This window comes from Salmo salar, chromosome ssa07 (assembly GCF_905237065.1).
Source record: "Salmo salar chromosome ssa07, Ssal_v3.1, whole genome shotgun sequence".
NCBI lineage: Eukaryota > Metazoa > Chordata > Actinopteri > Salmoniformes > Salmonidae > Salmo > Salmo salar.
The window spans coordinates 39,136,976-39,164,471 of record NC_059448.1 but is presented as its reverse complement, the minus strand read 5'-3'; the positions used below and the strand labels follow the sequence as shown (position 1 = coordinate 39,164,471).

The following is a 27,496-nucleotide window of genomic DNA, read 5'->3' as shown; positions in this document are numbered from 1 at the left end:
CACATATATATTTTTTAATGCTTTAACTTGATTGGTTGATTTGCATTCCAGGGAGGCAGTGTTTAGAATAAAGAATTCTTGTCTTTCTCTGATTTGTTACAAAACGTGCCTTAGTGTGATTTAATTGGCTTATTCGCTTGTCAATCAAATACTCGGGCTCAAATGCTTTGGATTGGTCGCAGACCCTGTCAGTCACAGACGGTCAGACTAGAATAAAATAGGACTCGTTTGATTGGTTGGACGCAGATGGACAGGAGTTGATTCTTCGCAGTGTGGAAGTTACAAATTCTCTATCCATTTCTGACCGAAATGATTGCAAAGTTTTCATGTGAACAGTTAATCCACATACATTCTAGATATTGCGCTGAATGTGTATCCATTGCATTGTATGTGGCCCTTTATCTTGATACAACCTACGCAAATGGAATGCAAACACTAGTGTTTTAGTGTAATTAGATGTCGCTACTCTTGTCCCCGCCCCCACCCACATTCCTGCCTGTCTGGTCTGTTCTGGTGGTGGGTAGCTAACTTCATCAAGGAAAAAGAGGAGGAAAAAGCCCATAGAACGCTGTGCAAAGAAAATAAACAAGAACCAACACGGGGCAGTCTTCCTCGAACTCTATTTTTCACCTTTAATATTGTAATTCGGAGATAACTGCTTTGTTGGCAGCACTGCTGCGTATATTACGGCGTTGTAGTTACATCAACTCCATAACTACATTTTTTTCGCCTAAGTTGAAATAACTGCGTGGACGGAGTTAAAAATATATATATATATATATTCTGCGGTTGATATCGCTGCAAAGTGTGTGAAGGAGTGTATTTGCTCTCTGCGCTGCAAAGTATCATCATCGAGGGAACTGTCATCTAACGACACATTGGGAATCAGAGCGGTCGCATCGTCAAGGATGGAAATATTGGACAGTACTGAGTCCTTTTTACACTGGGATAGGAATCTCAGTGAGCTGTCGGAGCCTGGAGAAAACGAACATGTCTTATACAGCACAGTAAGTTATAGATAGGCAAATATAAACGCAACGAACCATTATTCCACTGCCACACTTGTCAATAGCACTTGTATTATTATTGATTGCCATACCAAGGTTCTCAAGGTTTCACTGGGGTTTTAACGTTAATGAAAATATGCTATCCAGTTTATTTTCTTTTGTTAGGAATTTCAATTGAGTCAGTGCTATTTTCAATGCAAACTATGATTAGCCTCTTTATTGCCCTACATTGACCTACCATGAGTGAGGTAGGTCGATGGGCTAATTGATAAGTTATTCGGTTTGCGGTGACAGAGTTAATGATGGATGCAGCTGGCTCAGGATGGGAACCAGACACTTACTGTACACTAGGCTGAGACTTTCTCTGCTGTCTATATTTGGTGTGACTGACTACATTTCCGTTACTTCTTCCAATGTCCTAGATTAGAGTACTAGCTGGAATCTTAAAACCACAGTGAATCCACACCATGTTGGTCTTATTTCTGTGTATTGGACCAAGTCAACCCTTCTGCCATCTACACCTTCCCAGTTCCAATGTTCTCTAACTCCAGAACACACATTGCACTTTAACATGCACCACTAGTGCTTCTGGGGGGGGGGGGGGGCAGTGCTCCTGTAACAACAATTTTGGACCCCCTTGTGGCCCCCCTAAATGTGGAGTATGAAATAATTTTTACAAAACAAATTTTTGCTATCGTTCTTTTTTTTTTTTACATCCGTCATTAGACAGTGGCAACGATGATTATGAACATGGTCTTTTGCCTGCTAATGCCTGCAATGCAGTGAAGAAAACGTTATGACAACAATAACCTCTAATGTAACTGGCCCCAGCTTGGCCCCTCCCCCCAGTTGAAATGGTCTAGAACCACCACTGACATGCACCAGTGTTGTGCCCCCAGCAAAGCCGTTGTTCTTGACCCACAACAGGGAACTGTGTCCACAGACCTGCAGAACCATACAGCCTGTGTTAGCAGCAAATCGCAGGCTATGCGAGAATAAACTGTACAGCCGCTGTGTGAGGGAGTAGCAGGCTGTGTGTGGGGTGGGTATAATTTGTGGAACGCTCCAACAGGAATCTGTTCCAAAAACTTTGTAAAGTACAAGGTTGCCAACAAACAACGCATACAAAGTAGCATGATCAATTCATCTAGCTAACTAACTGCCGAATAGGCATCAACTTACCACGTAGTTTATTCTTAATGTTTGTCCATAGGTGTGTGTGTGGAGAAAAGGTTGATATTCTCAGATGGCAAGAGAACAGAGCAGTGTCTTTGTTCAAGACTCCCATGCCCCCCCATTCCTTGGGTTTGAAGCCTACACACACACACACACACACTCACTTTCTCTCCCTGGGGTTTGTTGACATGGCATATCTCACAACAATGCAAACTGTTCTCAGCTGCAGAGCTCTTACCTCCCCTATTACTGATTGGTGTGTATGTGTGTGTACTCTGAGACCACTGTCTGGATCTCCCGTCAGTGAGGAGGGCACATCTCTCTGCGTGTCCCTCCCACTGGGCACAGACCAACGTTGAATCAACATTAGCAAGACTGGACGTTGAGCATACATCTGTGCTTTACATTGAAATACAATCATTTTATGTAATTCCATTTCTATGGATCATTAAGGCCGGAATTCAATCCAATCATGTCTTGTCTGCAATGCACCCTTTAAAGGCAACATACCGCATTCGAGGAGGCTGGATATGTCAGCTCAATCCCGGACTCATTCTATTTGTACAATGCTCTCTTCACTCTTCATGCATGTCTACATTTACTCTTGTTTCTTAACACGATAACACACAACTAGTCTTTTTGAGGTGGAGTCATAACATCTCCGCTCCACAACAACATATCCACACCACTCACGTTCCATCCCTAGAAACCCCATCCGCTCTTCATAGATGACTGCTAGGAGATAGTCAGTCTGAAGGACAGTCATACACTATCAGATGTTATTTTTGTTATATGTTTTATATACCCAGGGCCGATCAGTCCTTAGAAAAATGACAGCATGATGCTAACACTTACGGTAGCGAAGGCAACTTATAGGACAGACAGTTGGCTGACTTAGGCAGAAAAGCTCATGTAGACTTGATGACCGACACTGACGTGCTTTTTGCTTACAGAGGAGTTCTCCGAGAAAATGTATCTCTGCCCTAAATATTTACGAAGCGCTACAGTCCGGTTTTTGCAAACGTCTAGAATACGCCGTTGTTCGTTGTCGTGCACCGGTGGCCTGTTTTTGTCTTATTCGGCAAATCCCGCGGTTTAGCCTGTCTGTTATCAGACAGCTGCAATATTGCTTTGTTTCTGTCGTACATTTTCCAGACATGATTCATCTTCTCCTCTCTACGTACAGCGGTCATTTATATTTTGCGTACAGCCTACCCACCGTTCTATATAAACGAATCAAGTAGCAGTCTTGTGTGACGATCAAAGGAGGAACTCTCCAGGATCTAGTCATAAATCCATGGGTTTATAATACTCGGTCATTATCATCTCTGTGTATATTCTTCCTGCGTACATCGTGGTATTCTAAAAGTTGAAGGGAAGTTCCGATTGACGTCCTCACCGTTCTTTCACAGCCCTACTGTGGAACTTACAGGTTAGAATGCCCGGCGACAGATCGAGCCATTGTGCAGACCGTAGAGATGGACCTCTAGTGAGAACATTGTTTTATCGCTACGCTCTTAGGAAAAAAGGGTTCCAAAAGGGTTCTTCAGTTGTCCCCATAGGAGAACCCTTTTTGGTTTCGTGTAGAACTCTGTGGAAAGGTTTCTACCTGGAACCAGAAGGCTTCTACTTGGAACCAAAAAGGGTTCTCCTTTGGGGACTGCCGAAGAACACTTTTAGGTTCTAGATGGCACCTTTTTTCCCCCCTAAGTGTATGGTGGAGACTGGAGACGCAGACCGTACTGTTAGAGCTACTGAAGAGAACAGAGAAGGCGTCTTTTGTGAATGAGCCATATCACTACTGAGTCAGTGAGGTCATAGCAGTGATTAGTTAGGGATAGCCCATTAACAGCTCTGCTAGTTCAGCTCACCCTGCCTAGGCACTCGGATGACAGGAAGTCCCTGGTCTAAGATTCCTAAATCTGAAGCCACCGGCCGCCCACAAGAGGACGTCTGTGTGCCCAAAACCAACATGTCTGCCACCCGCCAGGCGTGCCTCTGTGTTTGTTCTGTCCATATTTAGAACGAGTGAGAGCTACAGAAGAGGCCAGGGAGTAGAGATAGGCCTGAATGGGCAGATTGTACTCCTCTGTGTCTGAATAGTAACAATACTTTATAGATATGTTTTGTGTAGTTCAATGGAAACGCTGTGACTGGTTTAAACGGATCTAAGTTGAGTGTAGTGAAGCCGAAGGCAGCAGGATCACCCTGACATGCAGGTTTGGTTATCCCACCCCAGCTTACTGAAACCTCCCCTGTGGTGTCATGCGAATATTCTCTCTGAGAAAGTTGATCGCCAGAGGACATAAAGTGCAGAACATCAATCAGCTCAGAGATGTATTAAGAGGGGGTAGATGGAGGGTACGGTTGGCAGTCTTATTTTAATAGAGCCCTCTTTCTCTCTCTCAGTACTGTATTTGCAGGTTGGACATGCCTATGAAGGACAGGGCACACACACACACACACGCTCTGCTAGTCAAACAGAGAGCGGGCTCTCTCATGCTATGTGTGTGGACAGAGTGATGCCTGTTCTCCACTGGGGCAGGGCAGCCTTATCCTGTGTGGCCCCTCATAACAGACCGACACCCCCTCCTCCTCTCTCCCCCTGCCAGACTGAAAGGGCCGTCTGTGTGATGTCTGCTGGGAGAGAGGGTCACAGTCTAGGGGACACACACACACACATGGCACACATGTGTGAACGCACGCGCACACATTCACACTCACAACTCCGCATTCACTCACTGCCCTAACCCGGTTCAATATCAGCTCCTTCATTTCAGGAGAGGATCATTTCCGTGGGAGAGGACATGCACTGATTTGGTGCTGTTTTTGTGTGTGTGTGTGTGTGTGTGTGTGTGTGTGTGTGTGTGTGTGTGTGTGTGAGAAACATTCATACGAACGGAGTGTGTTAAATACCGTGTGCATATATTCGACAGCCTGTCAATCAGCTTTTTCTGTGATGATGATGATGATGTGCTTTGACGTGTGTGGTTTTTTATGTTTGTCCCTGTTCCAGCCCTACCCCTGTGCACGTGTTTATTTATAGCTGTGTTTCTGTCATGCCACAGCCCTTTCTTCCCTCCCTCTGCATGTCACTGTCAGTTAGTCCTCCCAGGCATGTTAGTCGCTTTGTGATCAGGAACAAATCATGTTTCTCTCCAGCAGATATTTAGATGTAGTATCATTTACAGTTGAAGTCGGAAGTTTACATACACCTTAGCCAAATACATTTCAACTCAGTTTTTCACAATTCCTGACATTTAATCCTAGTAAAAATTCCCTATCTTAGGTCAGTTAGGATCACCACTTTATTTTAAGAATGTGAAATGTCAGACTAATAGTAGACAGAATGATTTATTTCAGCTTTTATTTCTTTCATCACATTCCCAGTGGGTCCGAAGTTTACATACACTCAATTTAGTATTTGGGCGCATTCCCTTTAAATTCTTTAACTTGGGTCAAATGTTTCGGGTAGCCTTCCATAAGCTTCCCACAACAAGTTGGGTGAATTTTGCCCATTCCTCCTGACAGAGCTGGTGTAACTGAGTCAGGTTTGTAGGCCTACTTGCTCGCACACGCCTTTTCAGTTCTGCCCACAAATTTTCTATAGGATTGAGGTCAGGGCTTTGTGATGGCCACTCCAATACCTTGACTTTGTTGTCCGTAATCCATTTTGCTACAACTTTGGAAGTATGCTTGGGGTCATTATCCATTTGGAAGACATCTTCAGATGTTGCCTCAATATATCCACATAATTTTCCTGCCTCATGATGCCATCTATTTTGTGAAGTGCACCGGTCCCTCCTGCAGCAAAGCACCCCCCACAACATGATGCTGCCACCCCCGTGCTTCATGGTTGGGATGGTGTTCTTCGGCTTGCAAGCATCCTCCTTTTTCCTCCAAACATAACGATGGCCATTATGGCAAAACAGTTCTATTTTTGTTTCATCAGATCAGAAGACATTTCTCCAAAAAGTATGATCTTTGTCCCCATGTGCAGTTGCAAACCGTAGTCTGGCTTTTTTATGGCGGTTTTGGAGCAGTGGCTTCTTCCTTGCTGAGTGGCCTTTCAGGTTATGTCGATATAGGACTCGTTTTACTGTGGATATAGATACTTTTGTTCCTGTTTCTTCCAGCATCTCTACAAGGTCCTTTGCTGTTGTTTTGGGATTGATTTGCACTTTTCGCACCAAGGTACGTTCATCTCTAGGAGACATAATGCATGTCCTTCCTGAGCGGTATGACGGCTGCGTGGTCCCATGGTGTTTATACTTGCGTACTGTTGTTTGTACATATGAATGTGGTACCTTCAGGCGTTTGGAAATTGCTCCCAAAGATAAAACAGGCTTGTGGAGGTCGACCATTTTCTTCTGAGGTCTTGGCTGATTTCTTTTGATTTTACCCATGATGTCAAGCAAAGAGGTACTGAGTTTGAAGGTAGGCCTTGAAATACATCCACAGGTACACCTCCAATTGACTCAAATGATGTAAATAAGCCTATTAGAAGCTTCTAAAGCCATGACATCATTTTCTGGAATTTTCCAAGCTGTTTAAAGACACAGTCAACTTAGTGTATGTAAACTTCTGACCTACTGGAATTGTGATACAGTGAATTATAAGTGAAATAATCTGTCTGTAAACAATTGTTGGAAAAATTACTTGTGTCATGCACAAAGTAGATTTCCTTACCGACTTGCCAAAACTATAGTTTGTTAACAAGAAAATTGTGGAGTGGTTGAAAAACGGGTTTTAATGACTCCAACATAAGTGTATGTAAACTTTCAACTTCAGCTGTATGTCATGTTGCTATTCTGTTTCATACAACAGGTGATTCTAATCCTGAATGCCGATTTTGTTAAAACCGCATTCCAGCCAGTGTCTATTCCACAAGTTACCGCCAGCTAAATCCGTAACGTTAAAATGCCTATTTACACTGTTTCATCTGACTTTGCAATCTATTGTCTCATCAGCCCAGCCAGGCAATTTATAAACTTGATCTCTACTATAAAAAGCAACTAGACATTATCTCACATTTCTTTTAGACTAACATTTAGCTTTCAACAGTGGAGATTTGTATGAACCTGTCTGTCTCTCTCACATTTTCAACATTGTTTCAATATTCATATTCGATCTCCAGATGTCCCATAGTAATGTCCCACGTGTCGGGATGAGACAGACAGTCAGGCAGCTTATCTCAGCCAGTCGAAATCACGAATCAGCATCATATTTATGGATATATCTATCTATCAATAGAAAACAGGTCAAGCGAAACAAGGTGCTACTAGTTTAGTTTGCGGTCTTTCCACTTCCAGTTTGAAGGGATTGTGTTAGCTGTGTTGTTGGTTAGCTCCTCTGAACAAGTGTCCTGACGAGAGAGCTCTTTTTCTATGCCATCAATTAGCTCATTGTTATGGACGTATCCAAATAAATGTCACTAGAAAACAGCTTAAACAAACGCAAATGCAGCTACTTTGCTGTTGTTTTGACTGCATTGTTTGACGTGATTGTAAGTTAGCCGTAGTTGGCTAGCTTGCAAGCAAGGGATAAAAACGTTGCCAGCCAGTATGGCAATGGAACATTTAGAACGAAAGACTCGGTTGTGTCCATAGATACAGAACAAAAAGACTGAACGACTGGGTTGCGTCTCTGGCAACCGAACCAATGGAACGTACAACCAGCCGGCTTGGGTAGCAACCTTAGATTTGTGTCAGGACGAAATAGTATGAATAAATTAATCCAAATAACGTTTATAATGAAAATATGTCAATCATTATTTGAATATGTTTGTTACCCGTTGTATAAAAGTGATAATGCAGTGTGTTGGCCCGAGACGTGCGACTGTATCCTCCAAACACCGGCTTCCTCTTCCTTATTTATCACTTAAATAAGCTCCAAGGTGAGGTGCTGTACTGGATTTTCTGGTTCTTCAGACAACAGGAAATATTTGAAATACTCAACACAATAACATTAGAAAGATGACCCCTCATTTTTCAGGGGTTTTCTCCTTCCTGGCTATGGTGTTGTGTTGGGTGCCTCTTCCTCAAACTTCATAAATCCTTATTGAAGAGAAACCACCCTTGGTGCTGGAAGGTACCTGTACCATACTCAACTTCCTGTCACGTAACCATGGCAATGGGTGCTCTTTAACCATGTCTGCTTTGGAAATGGCACCTTTTTTGTTTTTATAGTGCCCTACTTTTGACCAGTTTCTCCAACCCCTCCACTGTGAAGTCTTCCGCCACACTCCATTTAGCTTTTTTTCTGTTCTTTTTCTGTTCTGAAGCCAGACATTCATAGTTACTGTAAGGTTGTAATTAGTGTGTGTGTGAGAAGGGTCATTACTCCTAACCCGCAGCAGCTAGCTTAGCTTCCACACTCTACAGCACAGCTACATTTACACTCACCCTTTCTTTCCCTCACTCGAGGCCCTGGTTAGCTGTTAACTGGTACTGTGTGTCTCTCTCTTTCTGTGTCTCTCTCTCTCTCTCTGTGTCTCTAACTCTGTGTCTCTCTCTCTCTGTGTTTCTCTCTCTCTCCCTGTGTGTCTCTCTCTCCCTGTGTGTCTCTGTCTCGCTCTGTGTCTGTGTCTCTGTGTGTGGGTGGTGCACTGGGTGTTGTCTCTGTCTCTTGCTCTCTCTCTCTCTCTCTCTCTCTCTCTCTCTCTCTCTGTGTTTCTCTCTCTCTCTCTCCCTGTGTGTCTCTCTCTCTCTCTCTCCCTATGTGTCTCTGTCTCGCTCTCTCGCTCTGTCTCTGTGTGTGGGTGGTGTACTGGGTGTTGTCTATGTTTCTCTTTAGAGTAGGGCACGGTTGTCCCAGCCCTAAAAAGGGAGAGGAACCAAATCTACATAGCCTAGTAAGGATATAGTTTGGCCTAGCAATCAGAGTTCTACAACATCATCCAGTGACTCTGCACTCATTTTTCCATGCTTTCTGTGTCATCTGACCACTGATTTCTGTGTAGCCCTACATTCACTGAAGAATTACAGTGCCACCGACACGGCCCGCTACCAAAGACTGTGGGCTCTCCTTCTCCGTGGCCGATGTGAGTAAAACATTTAAACGTGTTAACCCTCGCAAGGCTGCCGGCCCAGACGGCATCCCTAGCCGCGTCCTCAGAGCATGCGCAGACCAGCTGGCTGGTGTGTTTACGGACATATTCAATCAATCCCTGTCCCAGTCTGCTGTCCCCACATGCTTCAAGATGGCCGCCATTGTTCCTGTTCCCAAGAAGGCAAAGGTAACTGAACTAAATGTCTATCGCCCCGTAGCACCCATTTCCTGGGCTGTTCAAGTGTTCACTCCATATCCTCCGTCCCTTCCATCTCTCTCGCCCGCTCCCTTTTTTAACCCTATAACCTACTCCTTCCTCTATCCCTCCTCTTCGATCCCTACTTTTGCTCCTCTCTTCCCTCGAGGCAGGGTGGGGGAAGGGACAGTCAAGGGGAACATGCCCGCTCCTGCCCCATAGTCTAAACACAAAGCTCCTTCACCTCTCTGATCCCTCTCTCCCCCTGCATTTTTACATTGACATCATTTTCCTATTAGACGATGTTAACCAGAGAGACATGTATTGAGTGCTTTCAAAACAACTTAATAAATGCATGGTTGAACAAGTTGTTTCCCTCAGCAGGCATGTAAGCTTTTCACTGGAAGCCCTTATGCTGAAGGGGACTGTGACTCCGTTTAACAACACCCACTACACTCACACAGAGAGAGAACGCTTGATCAACAGTTGAAGGACGTCAGTGGGGCAGAGTGACTGCAGAGCAGGCTTGGGAAAAATGTTCAATGTCACTGAAGCGGGGTGTGTGAGTTTTGGACTCAATTAAGCTGCCTTGGTAGGAAACCATGGGAGACAGGAAGAGAGAGGGAGATAGAGTTTTCCAGACACTAGTCATCTTCCAGCCTCTTGTCTCTCTCTCTCTCCCTTCTTCCCTCCCTCCCTATTTCCATGTGTGTGTCTGATAACACTGTGAGTCACTGTCTGAACTTTGACCCCGAGGATGTTCAACTCTTGAGCTCAACGGTCAGTCATTAAGACCATCTGAAATTCCCCAACAGCAAATTCTATTTTCACCACTTTCATCTACTTTTATTTATTTTTGCTACTTTTTAAGTCGTCTTTTTCAAATCCAACTGCCCTCCCTAACCACATAGGATACACACTTTCCCATATGGGCAAGAGGGCGTAAATCACAGGAGGCGGTGAGAGGACGACGGCTCATAATCAATTATGGAATGAAGTGAATGGAACGGTATCAAACACACGGAAGAGACGCGTTTGATGTGTTTGCTACCGTTCCATATGTTCCAGAATTTCAGTTAAGGTGCCACCAGCCGCCTTTGGTGTCAATGTACCCTTTAGTACACTGTAATGTAATTTAGCCGTGTCCTTTATCATGCAGTAGTTTCCCCCTGTCTCAGTTCACACTACTTCTAGTGATTTATCTTCTGAAACACACAGTGTTGTGGACAGTCAACACATCACACTGGTTAAACATCACTCCCACTGGTATTAGTATCCTGGAGTTACAGACAAACCCTTCCCCCTCTCCTCCACCTAATCCTATCCAATCAGCGGGTCTCATCGGTCATACTGACTCCTGACCCTTCACCCTGCCCAAAGGGGGATAACTGGGTCACCTAGCGGCCGTGTTCTGGTTGAAATAAATCGTCACAAACTTTTAAAATGTGAAGAATACTGCATGAGCTTCAGTGTTCTGTTTAATGAAAACAACAACAAAAATAACATTTTCTATCCCGATCCTGTTTCTTTGGAACCTGACCATGGGATTGGATCGTAGCATTGCATTGGTCCAAAGGATAGGAACACAACCCTGGCTTCAGTTGGTCCCTTCAGTCCCAGCCCCCCCCCACCGGCCTCCCAGTCTGAGCCCTGTTTCCTGGCCTCTGCCGTGCCGTCAGCCTTGATAACCCCCAGATACAGCTGGAGCTCCAGGCCTGTGAGAGTGTTCACCCCTGCTGGGAATAACACCAATATCAGCCAACCACAACAGTCAAGGCCTCAGTCTTTATCGTTGTTGTTTTGAGTTGGTAATCTGTTGAAGACACCCTGTCCTTCCTGCTATCTGAGCCATCAGTCTTAGGGGTTAGAATGTTAGATTGGGGACGTGCTGACTATGATTCAATGACTAATGCTACATGACTAGGTGGCAGGCATCCAAAGCAAATGCATGTGTGAGTGTGTGTGTGTGTCATTTATCAGTGAGTCAGTACACAAGGAAGAGTCCAGGGCAAGGTACAGCCTCATGCGCACACACACATGGAAGATGACCCTTGTGCCCATGTGGGCTGTGTGTGTGTGTGTGTGTGTGTGTGTGTGTGTGTGTGTGTGTGTGTGTGTGTGTGTGTGTGTGTGTGTGTGTGTGTGTGTGTGTGTGTGTGTGTGTGTGTGTGTGTGTGTGTGTGTGTTTTTGTGAGTGAGAGTCATTTCTTCCCTCACATCTGGTTTATGTTTTTCAAGGGAAGGTATTGCGTCATCAATTCCGCCTCTTCCCTTCCCCCGTGCTTGACCGACTTCCTCTCTTTGCCTAAACACACACATACACATTTATGCCCTGGGGGGTCAGAAATTACAGACCACCTGCTCATCCCCCTCGACTTCAACATTAGCCGTGTGTGTGTGTGTGTGTGTGTGTGTGTGTGTCTGCACAAACCATCCGTCTACCAGCTGGAGGAGTCAAAAGAGTCAGGGTACAGCCCCTCACCCAAACACCCCTAACAACACCTCTCCCCCCCATTACCTCACCCATCAGGAGCACCTCTGGACCAGAGGGAGCCTAGCCCAACCCAATGACCCACATCCCCCTGCAGGACTAGGCCTCACACACCACCACAACCCCACCGCCCCAGCCCCCTCCTCCATTTTATGTCCCTGAATAGCCAAGGTAATGACAGAGGGAGAGTGTTGTGGTTCAGTAGGCCTCGACAGTCCAACCTCTCCCTAGAGACCTCCAACACCATACAAGACTGCTAGAGCTTCATTCCTCTCCTCCCTTCTCCTCCTCTTCTTCTTCCTCTTGTGAAGCTAGTCAACACCCAACAGTTTGTTCACCATCATCATCATCTCACCAACCCATAACTGTCACACAACACATGATGACAAGGGACAAACATGATGGATAGGGGTGTGTCTGTCGGTGGTTGTCCTGGTAAGGGTCCAGATTTTCCTGTGTGACAATCGCTGGGGTCGTCTGTTCTGTTGCTAGGAGACGTGAGCGCCAGTGATGGGGTTGTACATTTTCTGTTGGTTAGGGATTCGATGTGACGTAGCCAGCAGTCCTTTCTCCTTTACCCTCTTACTTCCTCTTCTATAACCTTCACTCCTCTCTCCCCTCTTACCTCACCTCTCTTCCAACTGCCCTTCTCTCTCTCCTCTCTTTTCTCCTCTCCCCTTCCCCCTCTCTACTCCTGCCTACCTCTCTCTCTTCTCCCCTACCCAAACACAGGCCAGATGCAGGGTGAGACACTTTTTAGACACAGTTAACATGAGGCCCATTGTGTGTGTGTGTGTGTGTGTGTGTGTGTGTGTGTGTGTGTGTGTGTGTGTGTGTGTGTGTGTGTGTGTGTGTTAGAGGTCGACCGATTAATCGGAATGGCTGATTTCAAGTTTTCATAACAATCGGTAATCGGCATTTCTGGACACCGATTATGGCCGATTACATTGCATTCCACGAGGAGACTGCGTGGCAGGCTGACTACCTGTTATGCGAGTGCAGCAAGGAGCCAAGGTATGGTGCTGGCTAGCATTAAACCTATCTTATAAAAAACAATCAATCTTATTAACATAATCACTAGTTAATTACACGTGGTTGATGATATTACTAGTTTATCTAGCTTGTTCTGCGTTGCATATAATCGATGTGGTGCCTGTTAATTTATCATTGAATCACAGCCTACTTCGCCAAATGGGTGATTTAACAAGCGCATTCGCCAAAAAAGCACTGTCGTTGCACCAATGTGTACCTAACCATAAACATCAATGCCTTTCTTAAAATCAATATACAAGTATATATTTTTAAACCTGCATATTTAGTTAATATTGCCTGCTAACATGAATTTCTTTTAACTAGGGAAATTGTGTCACTTCTCTTGCGTTCTGTGCAACAGAGTCAGGGTATTTGCAGCCGTTTGGGCTGCCTGGCTCGTTGCGAACTGTGTGAAGACCATTTCTTCCTAACAAAGCCCGTAATTAATTTGCCAGAATTGTACATAATTATGACATAACATTGAAGGTTGTGCAATGTAACAGCAATATTTAGACTTATGGATGCCACCCGTTAAATAAAATACGGAACGGTTCCGTATTTCACTGAATGAATAAACATTTTGTTTTCGAAATGATAGTTTCCGGATTTTACCATATTAATGACCTAAGACTCGTATTTCTGTGAGTTATTATAATTAAGTCTATGATTTGATAGAGCAGTCTGACTGAGCGGTGGTAGGCAGCAGCAGTAAGCATTCATTCAAACAGCACTTTCTTGCATTTGCCAGCAGCTCTTCGCTCTGCTTCAAGCATTGCGCTGTTTATGACGTCAAGCCTATCAACTCCCGAGATTAGGCTGGCAATTCTAAAGTACCTATTAGAACATCCAATAGTCAAAGGTATATGAAATGCAAATGGTATAGAGAGAAATAGTCCTATAATAACTACAACCTAAAACTTCTTACCTGGGCATATTGTAGACTTTAAAGGAAAAGGAACCACCAGCATTCATATGTTCTGAGCAAGGAACTTAAACGTTAGCTTTTTTACATGGCACATATTGCACTTTTACTTTCTTCTCCAACACTTTGTTTTTGCATTATTTAAACCAAATTGAACATGTTTCATTATTTATTTGAGACTAAATTGATTTTATTGATGTATTATATTAAGTTAAAATAAGTGTTCATACTGAATGAGTATTGTTGAAATTATTACAAATATATATATATATATATATATATATATATATATATATATATATATATATATATATATATATATATATATATATATATATACACATATACATACAAATTTAACCAGTGGTGGGATGACTAGGATCATTTCTGGTGTACAATAATGCTCTTTCTGGTGTACAATAATGCTCTTTCTGGTGTACAATCTCTGTCACTGAGAAAGTCACCCATTTTTGACTCAGACCACTGGATGGGTTACATGTAACAGAGTTCTGTGTTCTGGACTTGTAATGAACTGCATTACAGATGTGGGGACTTAAATCGAGCCAGTTTGCTATAGCAGGAAAATAATCCTTCAGAAACAGGAAATGTGAATTATTATGTATACTTTATTATTATGTATACACATACAAAAAAATCGGCCAATTAATCGGCATCGGCCTTTTTGGGTCCTCCAATAATCGGTATCGGCGTTGAAAAAAAAAATCATAATCGGTCGACCTCTAGTGTGTGTGTGTGTGTGTGTGTGTGTGTGTGTGTGTGTGTGTGTGTGTGTGTGTGTGTGTGTGTGTGTGTGTGTGTGTGTGTGTGTGTGTGTGTGTTAATATAAACATACTAATATAATATAACATAAACACACACACACACCAGGCCTGTTAGAGTATTACAGAGAGGCATGCCTGAAAGTATCTGAATTCCTACTCCTTAAATATGCCCACATGTCTCCTTTATGGAGAGTTGGAGTCATACAGCAGTATGTGTGTGCATATGAGTTGTTTGTGTGCTATTTAAATCATGTGTACAGGACTGAGTGTTTCCTATGGTGGTTTAGAATATATAGAGCCATATAGGGAAACTACTAGGGTATAACGGGGTATTAACAAGATGTTTAGTGTGTAAAGTCGGTTAAAGAGGTCACTCTGACTCTACTGTAGTAGGCCCACTGGACAGACTAGCATTTGTATTGAGTTCCCTTCCAGCTGGACATGGAGAAAACGTTATAAGTGGGAAAAGAGCGGAAAGAACATTCCAATGGCGAGTGGTCAGTTTTGTCTCTCTCCCTCGCTCGCTCTCTCTGTCTCTCTGTCTTTCTCTGTCTTGGCCTGAATCAGACTGTAACTGAACCCACATGCCTGGCTTCCTGCCATCTCTACCCTTCTCTCCTTGCGCTCCCTCTCTCCTTGTGCTCCCTCTTTTTTTTTTTTCTCGCTCCGTCTCCCTCTCCTCCTTCTTACTCCTTTCACATTCTCCAGGGAGTTCATCACTTGTTCCGCCTGCTGTCTTCTTTTTTCCTATTTGTCTTTCCACCCTTTTCCTCTGAATGTTGCTCTCTGTTTTCCAACGAGATGATATCCATGAAGTGTTTTCTCTGCCCACACTCTGAGATGCTACCAAGACACATTTTCCAGATGCTTCCTATCCCCTGCTGTAGCGTTTTAGAGACCGGCCCTCCCTGGCTAATACTCCTATTGGCTCAGGTCTGTGAGTTCTGCCCGGAGACAGAACTCTAGTCTAGAGCAGGTGAAGGTTTATTAGCTTTGCATGTACTTCCAAGGAACTGAACTTGGGGTGGAATCAGGACAAAAACGTAACTGTTTGTCTTACTCAGTGGTTTCCAGCACACTGCAGTACAACCTGAACGGTTGGCTCCAAATCCTATGGAGTAATGCTTCTTACCATTACTGTGAAATCTGTAGGCTTATTCGTTTTAATAACGTGCGTACTTTAAATGTCTCTGGTGTTCTTCTTATTAGTTTTAAACATGAAGTTAAAGACTGCTGTTTTACCTTCTAAACAGCTGTGGAAGTTGTTGTGAGTGAAAAGGCCTTTGTTTCATAAGGAGGTTGTTGTCTATGTGGGTCTTTTGTTAATGAGCAACCCATTGAAACATCACTCCCTTCCTCCTCCCTTTTCCTCAGCTCTACAGTAACACTGTTCCCTACTGTACAACATCACCCCACTCTCTGACACACGCACGTACGTGCAGGCAAACATACAGACACACGCACACATTATATGTCTATGGAGATATATAGCAGTGAGGGTATAGGATGGGAGTATATGGAGATATAGGCTACACTAAGGTCCCCTGACACTTACAGATGTAGGGTCTTAATTTGATCATCCTGTTGCAGGAGAACTTTCCAGGAGTGCAGGAAATTCAAAACTTGTAGTGTATTTTAGGTTTAAAAAGGCTTCTGAAGTTTTGTAATTTCCACTTTAAAATTAAAGACTTCATTTTCCCTTACAAAATATGTATCAACCCCTAATGTCCATTAATTATAATCCACATAATAATTCACGTTTCCTGTTTCTGAAGGATTATTTTCCTGCTATAGCAAACTGGCTCGATTTAAGTTCCCACATCTGTAATGCAGTTCATTACAAGTCCAGAACACAGAACTCTGTTACATGTAACCCATCCAGTGGTCTGAGTCAAAAATGGGTGACCTTCTCAGTGACAGAGATTGTACACCAGAAAGAGCATTATTATACACCAGAAAGAGCATTATTGTACACCAGAAATGATCCTAGTCATCCCACCACTGGTTAAATTTGGGGAAAAATGGGTATGACGCTACAAGCTAGGCACACCTGTATTTAAGGAGTTTCTCCCATTCTTCTCTGCAGATCCTCAAGCTCTGTCAGGTTGGATGGGGAGTGTTGCTGCACAGCTATTTTCAGGTCTCTCCAGAGATGGTCAATTGGGTTCAAGTCAGGGCTCTGGATGGGCCACTCAGGGACATTCAGAGACTTGTCCCGAAGCCACTCCTGAGTTGTCTTGGCTGTGTGCTTAGGGTCATTGTCCTGTTAGATAGTGAACCTTCGCCCCAGTCTGAGGCCCTGAGCGCTCTGGAGCAGATTTTCATCAAGGATCTCTCTGTACTTTGCTCTGTTCATCTTTACCTCGATCCACACTAATCTCCCAGTCCCTGCCGCTGAAAAACATCCCCACAGCATAATGCTGCCACCACCATGCTTCACCGTAGGGATGGTGCCAGGCTTCCTCCAGATGTGACGCTTGGCATTCAGGCCAAAGAGTTCAATCTTGGTCTCATCAGACCAGAGAATCTTGTTTCTCATGGTCTGAGAGTTTTAGGTGCCTTTTGTTACCCCAAGCTGGCTGTCATGTGCCTTTTACTGAGGAGTGGCTTCCGTCTGGCCACTCTACCATAAAGGCCTGATTGGTGGAGTACTCTAGGAAGAGTCTTGGTGGTTCCAAACGTATTCCATTTAAGAATGATGGAGGCCACTGTGTTCTTGAGGACCTTCAATGCTTTTTGGTAGCTTTCCCCAGATCTGTGCCTCGACACAATCCGGTCTTGGAACTCTATGAACAATGCCTTCGACCTCATGGTTTGGTTTTTGCTCTGACATGCACTCTCAACCTTTGGGACCTTATATAGACAGGTGTGTGCCTTTCCAAATCATATCCAATCAATTGAATTTACCACACGTGGACTCCAACCAAGTTGTAGAAACATCTCAAGGATGATCAATTGACAACAGGATGCACCTGAGCTCAATTTCGAGTCTCATAGCAAAGGTTCTGAATACTTATGTAAATAAGGTATTTTGGTTTCGTTTTTTTATACATTTGCAAAAATGTCTAAAACCTGTTTTCACTTTGTCATTATAGGGTGCTGTGTGTAGATTGCTGAGTTTTTTTTTTTTATTTAAACAATTTTAGAATAAGGCTGTAACGTAACAAAAAGTGGAAAAAGTCAAGGGGTCGGAATACTTTCTGAAGGCACTGTACCATCCTTGCGTGAAACCAGTCAAAAGCACGTTTTTGTGTTCGCGAACGGGCGACTCAATACTTTTATAAATCACAACAAAACACATGCTATTCAACCGTTTTCTTGTTAGGTTAAATACTTTATATTCCCTGTCCTCCACTGGCTCACAGAAGACATGATGAACTGCTGTTGATGCTAGCTGGCAAGCTGTTTCAATGTAGTTATTAGCTACAAAAGAAATATTGCCTAGTCAGACCATTATTACTGTTCCAGCTGGCTGATAGGCGTTATTACGTAGGTCATGTTAAATAGAGGTAAAGAAGTACATCACCTGTAAAGCAGAAAGAGGTATAGAGGTAGATAGTTAAAAAATAGTATACACCCATCTGATAATGACTTTTCAAGTGCAGGGTACAATACCGTTACACACATTGAATGCTCCCTCGGTTTATTGAGTGGATTTCTTTGACCCGAATGTCTTCATGATGACATAGAGGTATGGGAATCTTAAAAAGCGGAGGGCGGAGAGGGGAAGAAACATTGGACAGCTGAGGTTGAGAGGCCTGTCCTAACCTGTCCCGAGCAGTGACGAGAGATGAGTTTTCAGGTCACGTCAAGAAAGGAAGATGGGAAGGAATGTGCTTGGAGGAATGTTCTGAGGGTAGGATGGGGGGATGGAAGGAAGAAAGAATGGAGGAGAAGTGGAGAAGATGGCTGCCGGTCTTGGCCTTTACTCAAAACGTCTCACTGCATTGAGAGATGGGAGGATGAGATATGGCCGCTCTGATTGGTTGGAGCCATATCAGCCTCTATTGTCATTGGAGAGGGGATTTTACAGCTCTATGATTGGCTGTTTGTTGCTGGCCTGGGGGGGGCTTTTCCTCAAAGGCAAGTGCTGATAGCCATTAAAGAGCTTTATAGGCAGTAATTGTAGACTAGCTACAGGTACAATAATGACATGGTATATGGTGTAATAACTAGACAGTGTGATGACTAGATGGTATCATGTCTGTGTCCATCTGTGCTCTCAGCCTCAAGTCTGTGTTTCGCATGTGTCTTTTGTCAGTCTATCATTAACATCCATATCTCCCTCCCCCCCTCTAACAGCACTTCACAGACCTCCTGGATGACTTTACCCAGGATGCTTTGCTGGGCCAGCTGCTGAGCGACCCCTTCCTGTCCGGCCGGGAAGTAGAGACCATGGACGAGGGGGAGGATTTTACCCCGTCCTCCCCGCTGCCTCCCCACATCCAGGCGGAGCACTCCTACTCCCTGTGTGGGGACTCCCGGCCCCAGTCGCCCGTCTCACATCTGCCTGGGGAGCAGGGGAGTGATGCAGGTGAGAGGGGGAGGAAAGAGTGAGGAAAGAGGGGAGGGTTTTGGGCCTCAGTGACTGTTGTAGATTACATGCCGTATTGTAATGTGTAGACTATCTACGGTATCTATAAAAAAGAGGGTTGCAATACAGAAATATGTAGAGATGTGTACATTCAGTGCCGCACAAGACACAAACAATACGTACAGTATCTAATGTAAGTGACAGTGTTGATGCCGATGTGTCGTGTCTCTTTCTCTCTATTAGAATCAGATGGTGAGGATTGGCCCGTGGAGCAGGAGGAACAGATGGAGGTGTTGCTGTGTGACCCTCCAGCCCTGCTGCCCACCCTAACCCTCTCCCTGGCCCCTGAGGGCCACATCACTGAGGCCCCGGCACCACCAGCCCCCAAGCCCAACCCACAGACCGCCACACAGGGCAAGACCGGCAAGGTAATAGGACGTCTAGAGTCACAGCACATGCAGACAGACCCACATGCACTCACAAATACACACACAAACGTATGCACGCGTGTAACGTCTCTCTCTGCTGTCCGATTGTCTAGGCGAAGGAGATTGGTGAGATCCAGATCAAACTGGAGCCTCATGAAGTGGATCAGTTCCTCAACTTGTCTCCTAAAGGTGAGATCTGACACACACCATATCGTACTGCCACACTACTCATAACGTCTCAGTATGTAGTCCCCAGACCTGGGTCAAATATACGTGTCAAATACTGTGCTAACTCTTTCCACCTCATTAAATAATATAATATATGCCATTTAGCAGACGCTTTTATCCAAAGCGACTTAGTCATGTGTGCATACATTTTGAAGATAAATCAAGCACAATTTAAGTATTTGACAATGTATATGGTATGTACAAAATATTTGTTTTAAATACAAACACTCTGACGAAGGTCGTGAGGCCGATACATAAGCCTATTAAAGAGCAGTGTGCGGGTTTCTTCTTCTTTAAAAAAAATAAAAATACAAACGCAACATGTGAAGTGTTGGTTTCATGAGCTGAAATAAAAGATCCCAGAAATTTCCAGACGCACAAAAACCTTATTTCTCTCAAATGTTGTGCACAAATTTGTTTACATACCTGTTAGTGAGAATTTACCGTTGCTAAAATAATCCATCCACTTGACAGGTGTGGCATATCAAGAAGCTGATTAAACAGCATGATAATTACACAGGTGCACCTTGTGCTGGGGACAATAAAAAGCCACTCTACAATGTGCAGTTTTGTCACACAACACAATGCCACAGATGTCTCAAGTTTTGAGGGAACGTGCAATTGGCATGCTGACTGCAGGAATGTCCACCAGAGCTGTTGCTAGAGAACTGAATGTTCATTTCTCTACCATAAACCGCCTCCAACGTTGTTTTAGAGAATTTGGCAGTACGTCCAACCTGCCTCACAACTGAAGACCAATGTGTATGGCGGCGTGTAGTCGAGCGGTTTGCTGATGTCAACGTTGTGAACAGAGTGCCCCATGGTGGGGTTTTGGTATGTGCGGGCATAAGCTATGGACAACAAACACAATTGCATTTTATCGATGGCAGTTTCAAAGCACAGAAATACTGTGATGTGATCCTGAGGCCCATTGTCGTGCCATTCATCCACCGCCATCAACTCATGTTTCAGCCTGATAATGCACGACCCCGTGTTGCAAGGATCTGTACACAATTCCTGGAAGTTGAAAATGTCCCAGTTCTTCCATGGCCTGCATACTCACCAGACATGTCACCGATTGAGCGTGTTTGGGATGCTCTGGATCGACGTGTACGACAACGCGTTCCGGTTCCTGCCTATATCCAGCAACTTCGCACAGCCATTGAAGAGGAGTGGGACAACATTCCACAATCACAGGTCGCAATCGACAGCCTGATCAACTCTATGCGAAGGAGATGTGTCGCGTTGCATGAAGCAAATGGTGGTCACATCAGATACTGACTGGTTTTCTGATTCATGCCCCTACTTTTTTTTTTAAGGTATCTGTGACCAACAGATGCATATCTATATTCCCAGTCATGTGAAATCCATAGATTAGGACCTAAGAAATGTATTTCATTTTGACTGATTTCCTTATATGAACTGTAACTCAGTAAAATCTTTTAAGTTGTTGCGTTTTATATTTTTGTTAAGTATAGTTACTATGCAGGCGGATCAGTGTTGTGCTGCTCTGAGGATCCCTTCTAGCCACTGATGGATGATGTTGACATTTGTACAGTCCAATATGTAAAGTCTGTAAATGTTAGAGTTGATCATCTCCAGAGAACGGTTGCAAGTGTGTAACCTGTTTGTGTGTGTTTCCCCTCACAAGGTCTGGAGTCTCTGCAGATGCCACCCACCCCTCCCTCCTCCCACGGCAGTGACTCTGAGGGCAGTCAGAGCCCGGTACACGCCAGCACCCCCCAGAGCCCCTCCACCCCCTTCTCTCCCCTCAGCCCTGCGCCCTCCCAGGCCGGCCTCAAGGTGTCTCAGCGCACACCCTCCTCCCTCTCCAACTCCCCTCTTCTCACCGCCCCACACGTAAGTACAACACAGACTGGGGACCAGGGATTCACTGAAAAGATACAAGGACCCTGTTGGCATAATATGGATCCTTCCAACCCTCCTCCAGGTGATCACTGATCTGAGAGAGATTGGATAAGTTAATGCGAGGTTAAGTTAACGCGAGGTTATCACCGTATTGCGTTCACCAATCCAACCTGGTCAGATCAGTGACAACCTCATGAAACGGAAGGAATGAGCGATGGAACTATTCAGAGAACAGATACGGGGAAGTCACTGAAACAAGATACAGTATATCAGTTTATCTGATGGGCTCTGATGACAATTCCTCTCTCCCCCTGTAGAAGTTGCAGGGCTCTGGCCCTCTCCTGCTGACAGAGGAAGAGAGGAGAACCCTGGTTGCCGAGGGTTACCCAGTTCCCACCAAGCTGCCCCTGTCCAAGGCGGAGGAGAAGGCCCTGAAGAAGATACGCAGGAAGATCAAGAACAAGGTGGGACTTGGGATTACGATTTCTGATTTGAAATGTCAAACAATAGTTAGGAACATGAATATAAACGCAACATGCATCAATTTCAGTGATTTTACTGAGAGTTCATTTAAGAAAATCAGTCAATTGAAGTAAATAAATTAGGCCCTATTTTTAATTTCACATGACTGGGCAGGGCCGCAGCCATGGATGGGCCTGGGAGGGCATAGGCCCACCCACTTGGGAGCCTGACCCACCCACTGGGGTGCCAGGCCCAGCCAATCAGACTGAGTTCTTCCCCACAAAGGGCTTTAATACAGACAGAAGTACTCCTCAGTTTCATCAGCTCTCTGGGTGGCTGGTCTCAGACAATCCCGCAGGTGAAGAAGCAGTATGTGGAGGTCCTTGGCTGCGTGGTTACACGGGGTCTGCGGTTGTGAGGCTGGTTGAACGTACAGCTTTTGAATGCGTATGGAACGTTTCTGGGATCTTTTATTTCATCTCATGAAGCATGGTACCAACACTTTACATGTTGCGTTTTATATTTTTGTTGACTATATGCTGTTTACAGTGGGGTCCAACATGATTTACACCCTTGATATAGATCAGTGTTCTTTTTAAATACTGAGACATTGTATTCTCATTCAGCATTATAAGTATAATCATTTTATACAGTCATTATTGGTCTTTATCAAGGGTGACAATTTCAGACCCCACTGTGTATATATTTATATTTAATACTTTCTATTTCTGCCTGTGCCCGACATGTAATAACACACTTCAGAGTGATACGTTTAAAGTGATACTTCCGTGAGCCATGACTTGGCGTAATTTCGACATCCTTTCTTTCAGATCTCTGCTCAAGAGAGCCGCAGAAAGAAGAAAGAGTACATGGACGCCCTGGAGAAGAAGTGAGTCTTTCATGATGTTCTCATTCAGCTAGAAATCACCTGTTGCTTTGGGAATGCGTTTTTTTTTCTTTTCTTCTTCTATTTCTTTGGTAATTCATTTGCATCGTTATCAATGCTATAGATCAATACTTTATTGTGACAATGACATTTCATAAAAAGTGCTTTCAACACACAGTCGCAACTTCTGTCTAAGCATTGTCTCCCCTTGTTATTTCTTCTACCCGTCACTGATCTTGTAATTCCCCCCTTTGTCCACAGGGTGGAGAACTGCTCCAATGAGAACAGCGAGCTGCGCAGGAAAGTGGAGAATCTGGAGTGTACCAACAAGTAAGAGGCATGCATTACATAGTGCTCTGGGGTATGTTTTGTGCCTCATCCATTCCTACATTATTAATCCGACCTTGTAAAATTAGCACACAGTTCACTGAGTCGAACGGATCGGTATGTTTTGTTATGTTTTCATGTGTTAGTGCACGATTACACACCGTGTAACATTGTCTGTGAAGTCATATCTTAGTCCAGTGAAGTGTATGATTCTCTGCTGTTCTTTTCAGCTGTGTGTGTGTGTGAGAGAGAGAATGCGTGTGAGAGAGAGAATGCGTGTGAGAGAGAGAATGCGTGTGAGAGAGAGAATGCGTGTGAGAGAGAGAATGCGTGTGTGTGAGAGAGAGAATGCGTGTGAGTGAGAGAATGCGTGTGCGTGTGTATTGTCCTTGGCAGGGTGTGTGAGTGTCTATGACTAAGCTCTCCCCTTTCCCCCTCATCCCCTCTACCCTCATCCCCTCTCCCTTTCCCCCCTCTCTGCCCTCGTCACCTCTCCCTAGGACTCTAATACAACAGCTGCACTCTCTGCAGGCAGTGGTGGCAGGGAAGGTTCCCCGCTCTTGCAAAGTCACTGGCACCCAGACCTCCTCCTGCCTCATGGTGAGACTCCCCAACACAACGCTCAGCCCTGTGTGTGTGTGTGTGTGTGTGTGTGTGTGTGTGTGTGTGTGTGTGTGTGTGTGTGTGTGTGTGTGTGTGTGTGTGTGTGTGTGTGTGTGTGTGTGTGTGTGTGTGTGTGTGTGTGTGTGTGTGTGTGTGGCGCATTTGTGTTTCATATTGATTGGATAACCTTTTGTTTTTCATTTTATATAACTCCTGCATGCTCTGTGTGTCAGCTGTTGTGGGCGGCCTGTCTTGTCCTTTTCATGTAAATGCTGGACTGTGGAGCCTGATGACATATCGGGGGGGGGGGGGGGGGTGTGTCTCTAGGTAGTGGTGCTGTGCTTCGCTGTGTTCCTAGGGAGTTTCTACCCCAGCCTGGGTCCCTGCTCCTCCATCACAGAGACTGGCCTCTCCAGAGACATGGCCATGCAGGAGTCTTACACAGCTACAGGTACTGTACACACGCACGCATACACACACACACACAGTCAGTCATACATAGCACATTCCTGTTTCATGGTTTAATGCTGATCTTTTTATTGTGTGTGCGTGCGTGCGAGACATGAGCTCTGAATCTCTGAGTGCCGAGGGATTGGCAGCGTTCTGTAATCCTACCAGTCGCACACGCGCACACACACCTTTTGGAGTGTTTTGGCGTGGCCTCCTGGAAGAGTGTACACTTGAATGTCATTATTTCCCCATTCAGAGGGACTATCATTAGCATGATTAAACTGCAATGCAGCCATTTTAATGATGACTGATCTTTGCTCCCCCTACCGCTCTTCTCCCTCCCACACACAGCCTGTTTGCCACAGAGCCCAGTATCAGTGTTGCTGGCAGTCCGCCTTACAGTAGAACAATCTGTATGTAGGCTATGTGTACAGAGCAAGGTTTACTGCTGGTAGGGTTAGGATTTTTTGTGTGTATTCCATTTCATAAGACTTCATTTGTAAATCTTGTTAAGAGTGTTGTAGGATTGCATTAGTAGTAGACTTGATCATATCAAAGGATTATACCGTCCCTAAAAACCAAAAGACATTTCAACAAGGAAAGATGTAAAAGATTACGATAGGCATGTGATTGAGTACTTTCTCCTTTCTGGACATGATGTTATCAGATAGGTGTTTTAATTTTTTTAATATTTTTTTTTACCCATGATCCATCACAGTGAAGTCCAGGAGCCTGCTGTCCTATGAGGAGAGAGGGCTGGATGAGCCACACCTTCTGGGTCTGGGCGGGGACTATCCTGACCAGTTGGAGAGGCCCACGGTCGTCATGGCAGCGTGGCGCTCTGAGAAAAAGCAGCAGAAAGGGGAGGAGTCACACCGTGCTGAGACACGCCCACCTTTCAACAACAGTGATGCGAATCCACAGAAAGCCCTGCTATTAGACCTGCACAGGTAACAGACACACACACAAACAAACACACACACACACTCTTATGGTAGGCGATGATATCAGACTGTATGAGACAGAAAAACTGTTTTTGACACGATTTTGGGGTATTGATGTCAGTAAAAGTCTAGTACTGTAGTATCTTATTTGCTTGTCTCTCTTCTGCTCCAGGTCTCTGGTGAACGACAGCACTAAAATCATAGAGCTGGAGAGGACAGTCAACGAGACGTCATAGGGTCTACCTCTGACCCCTGACCTTTGACCTTCCCTCTGCAGGCGCAGGAGACGGAGGCTCTCTGTATTTATAGAATCTTTTTTGATATCTTTATTATTTTATGGTATGTAGTTGTTGTTCTTTTTATATTGTGTTTTTATTCCATTCCAATAGTACACCACCTTCTGATATATTTTTGTGTTCATACTTTGTTTTTATTTTGCCTTTTATTTGCTTTATTTCTTTATATATTTTATGACATCCTTTGCTCTAGCCATTACGCTCTGTTTATATTTGAGTGAGTGGTATTTCTTTCTGTATTTCTATGGTGATATTCCCCTTCATGTGATGGTGGTGTTATGAGAATGGGCCCCGTAGCTCTGTGAATACTCTTCTGATGTCTTCACACTAATGGGGCTTAGTATCTCAAATGCTATTTTCTTTCCGTATTGGTTTCCTATTGATTTTGTCAGGATGGATTCAGAATATCACACTATGTCCTTAAATATGAGTATCTATCAAAAGCCAAAGGTCTTCGTAGCAAATCCTATTTTTGTAAATATAAATAATAACAATGTAATGTCAGCCTACATGTGTGCGGTCAGTAAAAACAATGTTGACTGATGTTGATCGATGGTTGTACGTCGAGACAATCGAGCTTTATAATACAGCGTTATGACAAAGTACTTTGTACCGGATAATGTGTATGGAATGTGTTGTTTCCTAAACGAAGATACTTTCGTGCTGGAGCGAACACCACGGTGGCCTTGTGATATGTAATGAACAATTATGAGCTTTCTGCTAGGTCATCGTCTCCACTGTCTCACACATATACACACAGATGAATAGAACCGTACGCGTCTTCTCCATTGGCCTGCACCCTGCAGCCAATCCACTCGCACTGTGTCCCCCAAAGAGTCCATTGTATTCTTATTTATTGTATATAAACTGTTGAGTCACATTTTGCCTTCACAGGACCTATCTTTTGTCTTTATTGGTTCTGTCCTTTTTGGTTTTTGATTAAAACAAATAAATATTTTCCGTAGTAAAAGCATCAACTGCCGTGTAAGATTGTCCTGCTTTGAAGTGTAATTGAAGTCATGTACTGTGTGTTTTGAGACTGCAAGCACGCATACACTCACTGTCAGCATGTCAGTCAATAATGACATAAGCGTCAGTAGTCGTACTAAGCCCATCCCAAAGGTTTGGCCACCAGCCATTCAAATCAACTTATTCAAATGTTTTAACCCAGTGGTTCTCAACTGGTTTTTCCTCGGGACCCAAATAGAACCAGATTGTCTCAGCCGCGATCCAATATTCACATGGTGATTTTTTTGGGGGGTTTGTTGCCAAAATGCAATCTGGATTTATTTATTTTTTACAATACTATTTGATAGTAAATGTACTATGACAAGGGAACAACAGTACCTAATTTTTCATTTTGCCCATATTCATGATGAAGAATGTTAAGTTCACTGGTTTGAGACTGCAAAATCAACCAAATAATTTCTACTGATTTCTACACACTTTTTACCTGTTTTTAGTCGTTTCAGTTCAGACTGGAGTATTTTTTTTTTAAAATACAAAAAATAAAACACTTGCCAGTTTGAGAATCGCTGTTTTAACCCACACTCCAATGTTCAAACAAATTACAGCTCTGCCTCTGGACGACTGGTCTATGGATGCAACTGGTGAGCGTGTGACTGTGCGGTCGTCTATGCACATTTCTGTGTGTGCATTTATGCACATTTCTGTGTGTGCATTTTGTCAAATGTTGTGTCTGTCTCCCTGCCCGTGAAAGAACTGTCAGCCCTGATTATTTTCTCTCTTTTTTTACCTCCAATCACATTAACCGAATTTGTATTAAGCCAAAACATTTTCAGATAGGGTGATT

General features: G+C 44.1%; 1 protein-coding gene across 1 annotated transcript; it reads left to right on the top strand.

Annotated features, from left to right (window-relative positions):
- Positions 1-576: 576 nt before the first annotated feature.
- Positions 577-26,656, top strand: cr3l2 (cAMP-responsive element-binding protein 3-like protein 2). The gene is given in 12 exon segments (NM_001173779.1): positions 577-1,007; positions 18,959-19,190; positions 19,434-19,618; positions 19,732-19,807; positions 21,498-21,706; positions 22,033-22,179; positions 23,008-23,066; positions 23,325-23,393; positions 23,891-23,990; positions 24,321-24,444; positions 25,162-25,393; positions 25,560-26,656. Coding segments are annotated over 12 exon segments (1,596 nt in total). The 5' UTR covers positions 577-908; the 3' UTR covers positions 25,624-26,656.
- The last annotated feature ends 840 nt before the right edge of the window (positions 26,657-27,496 follow it).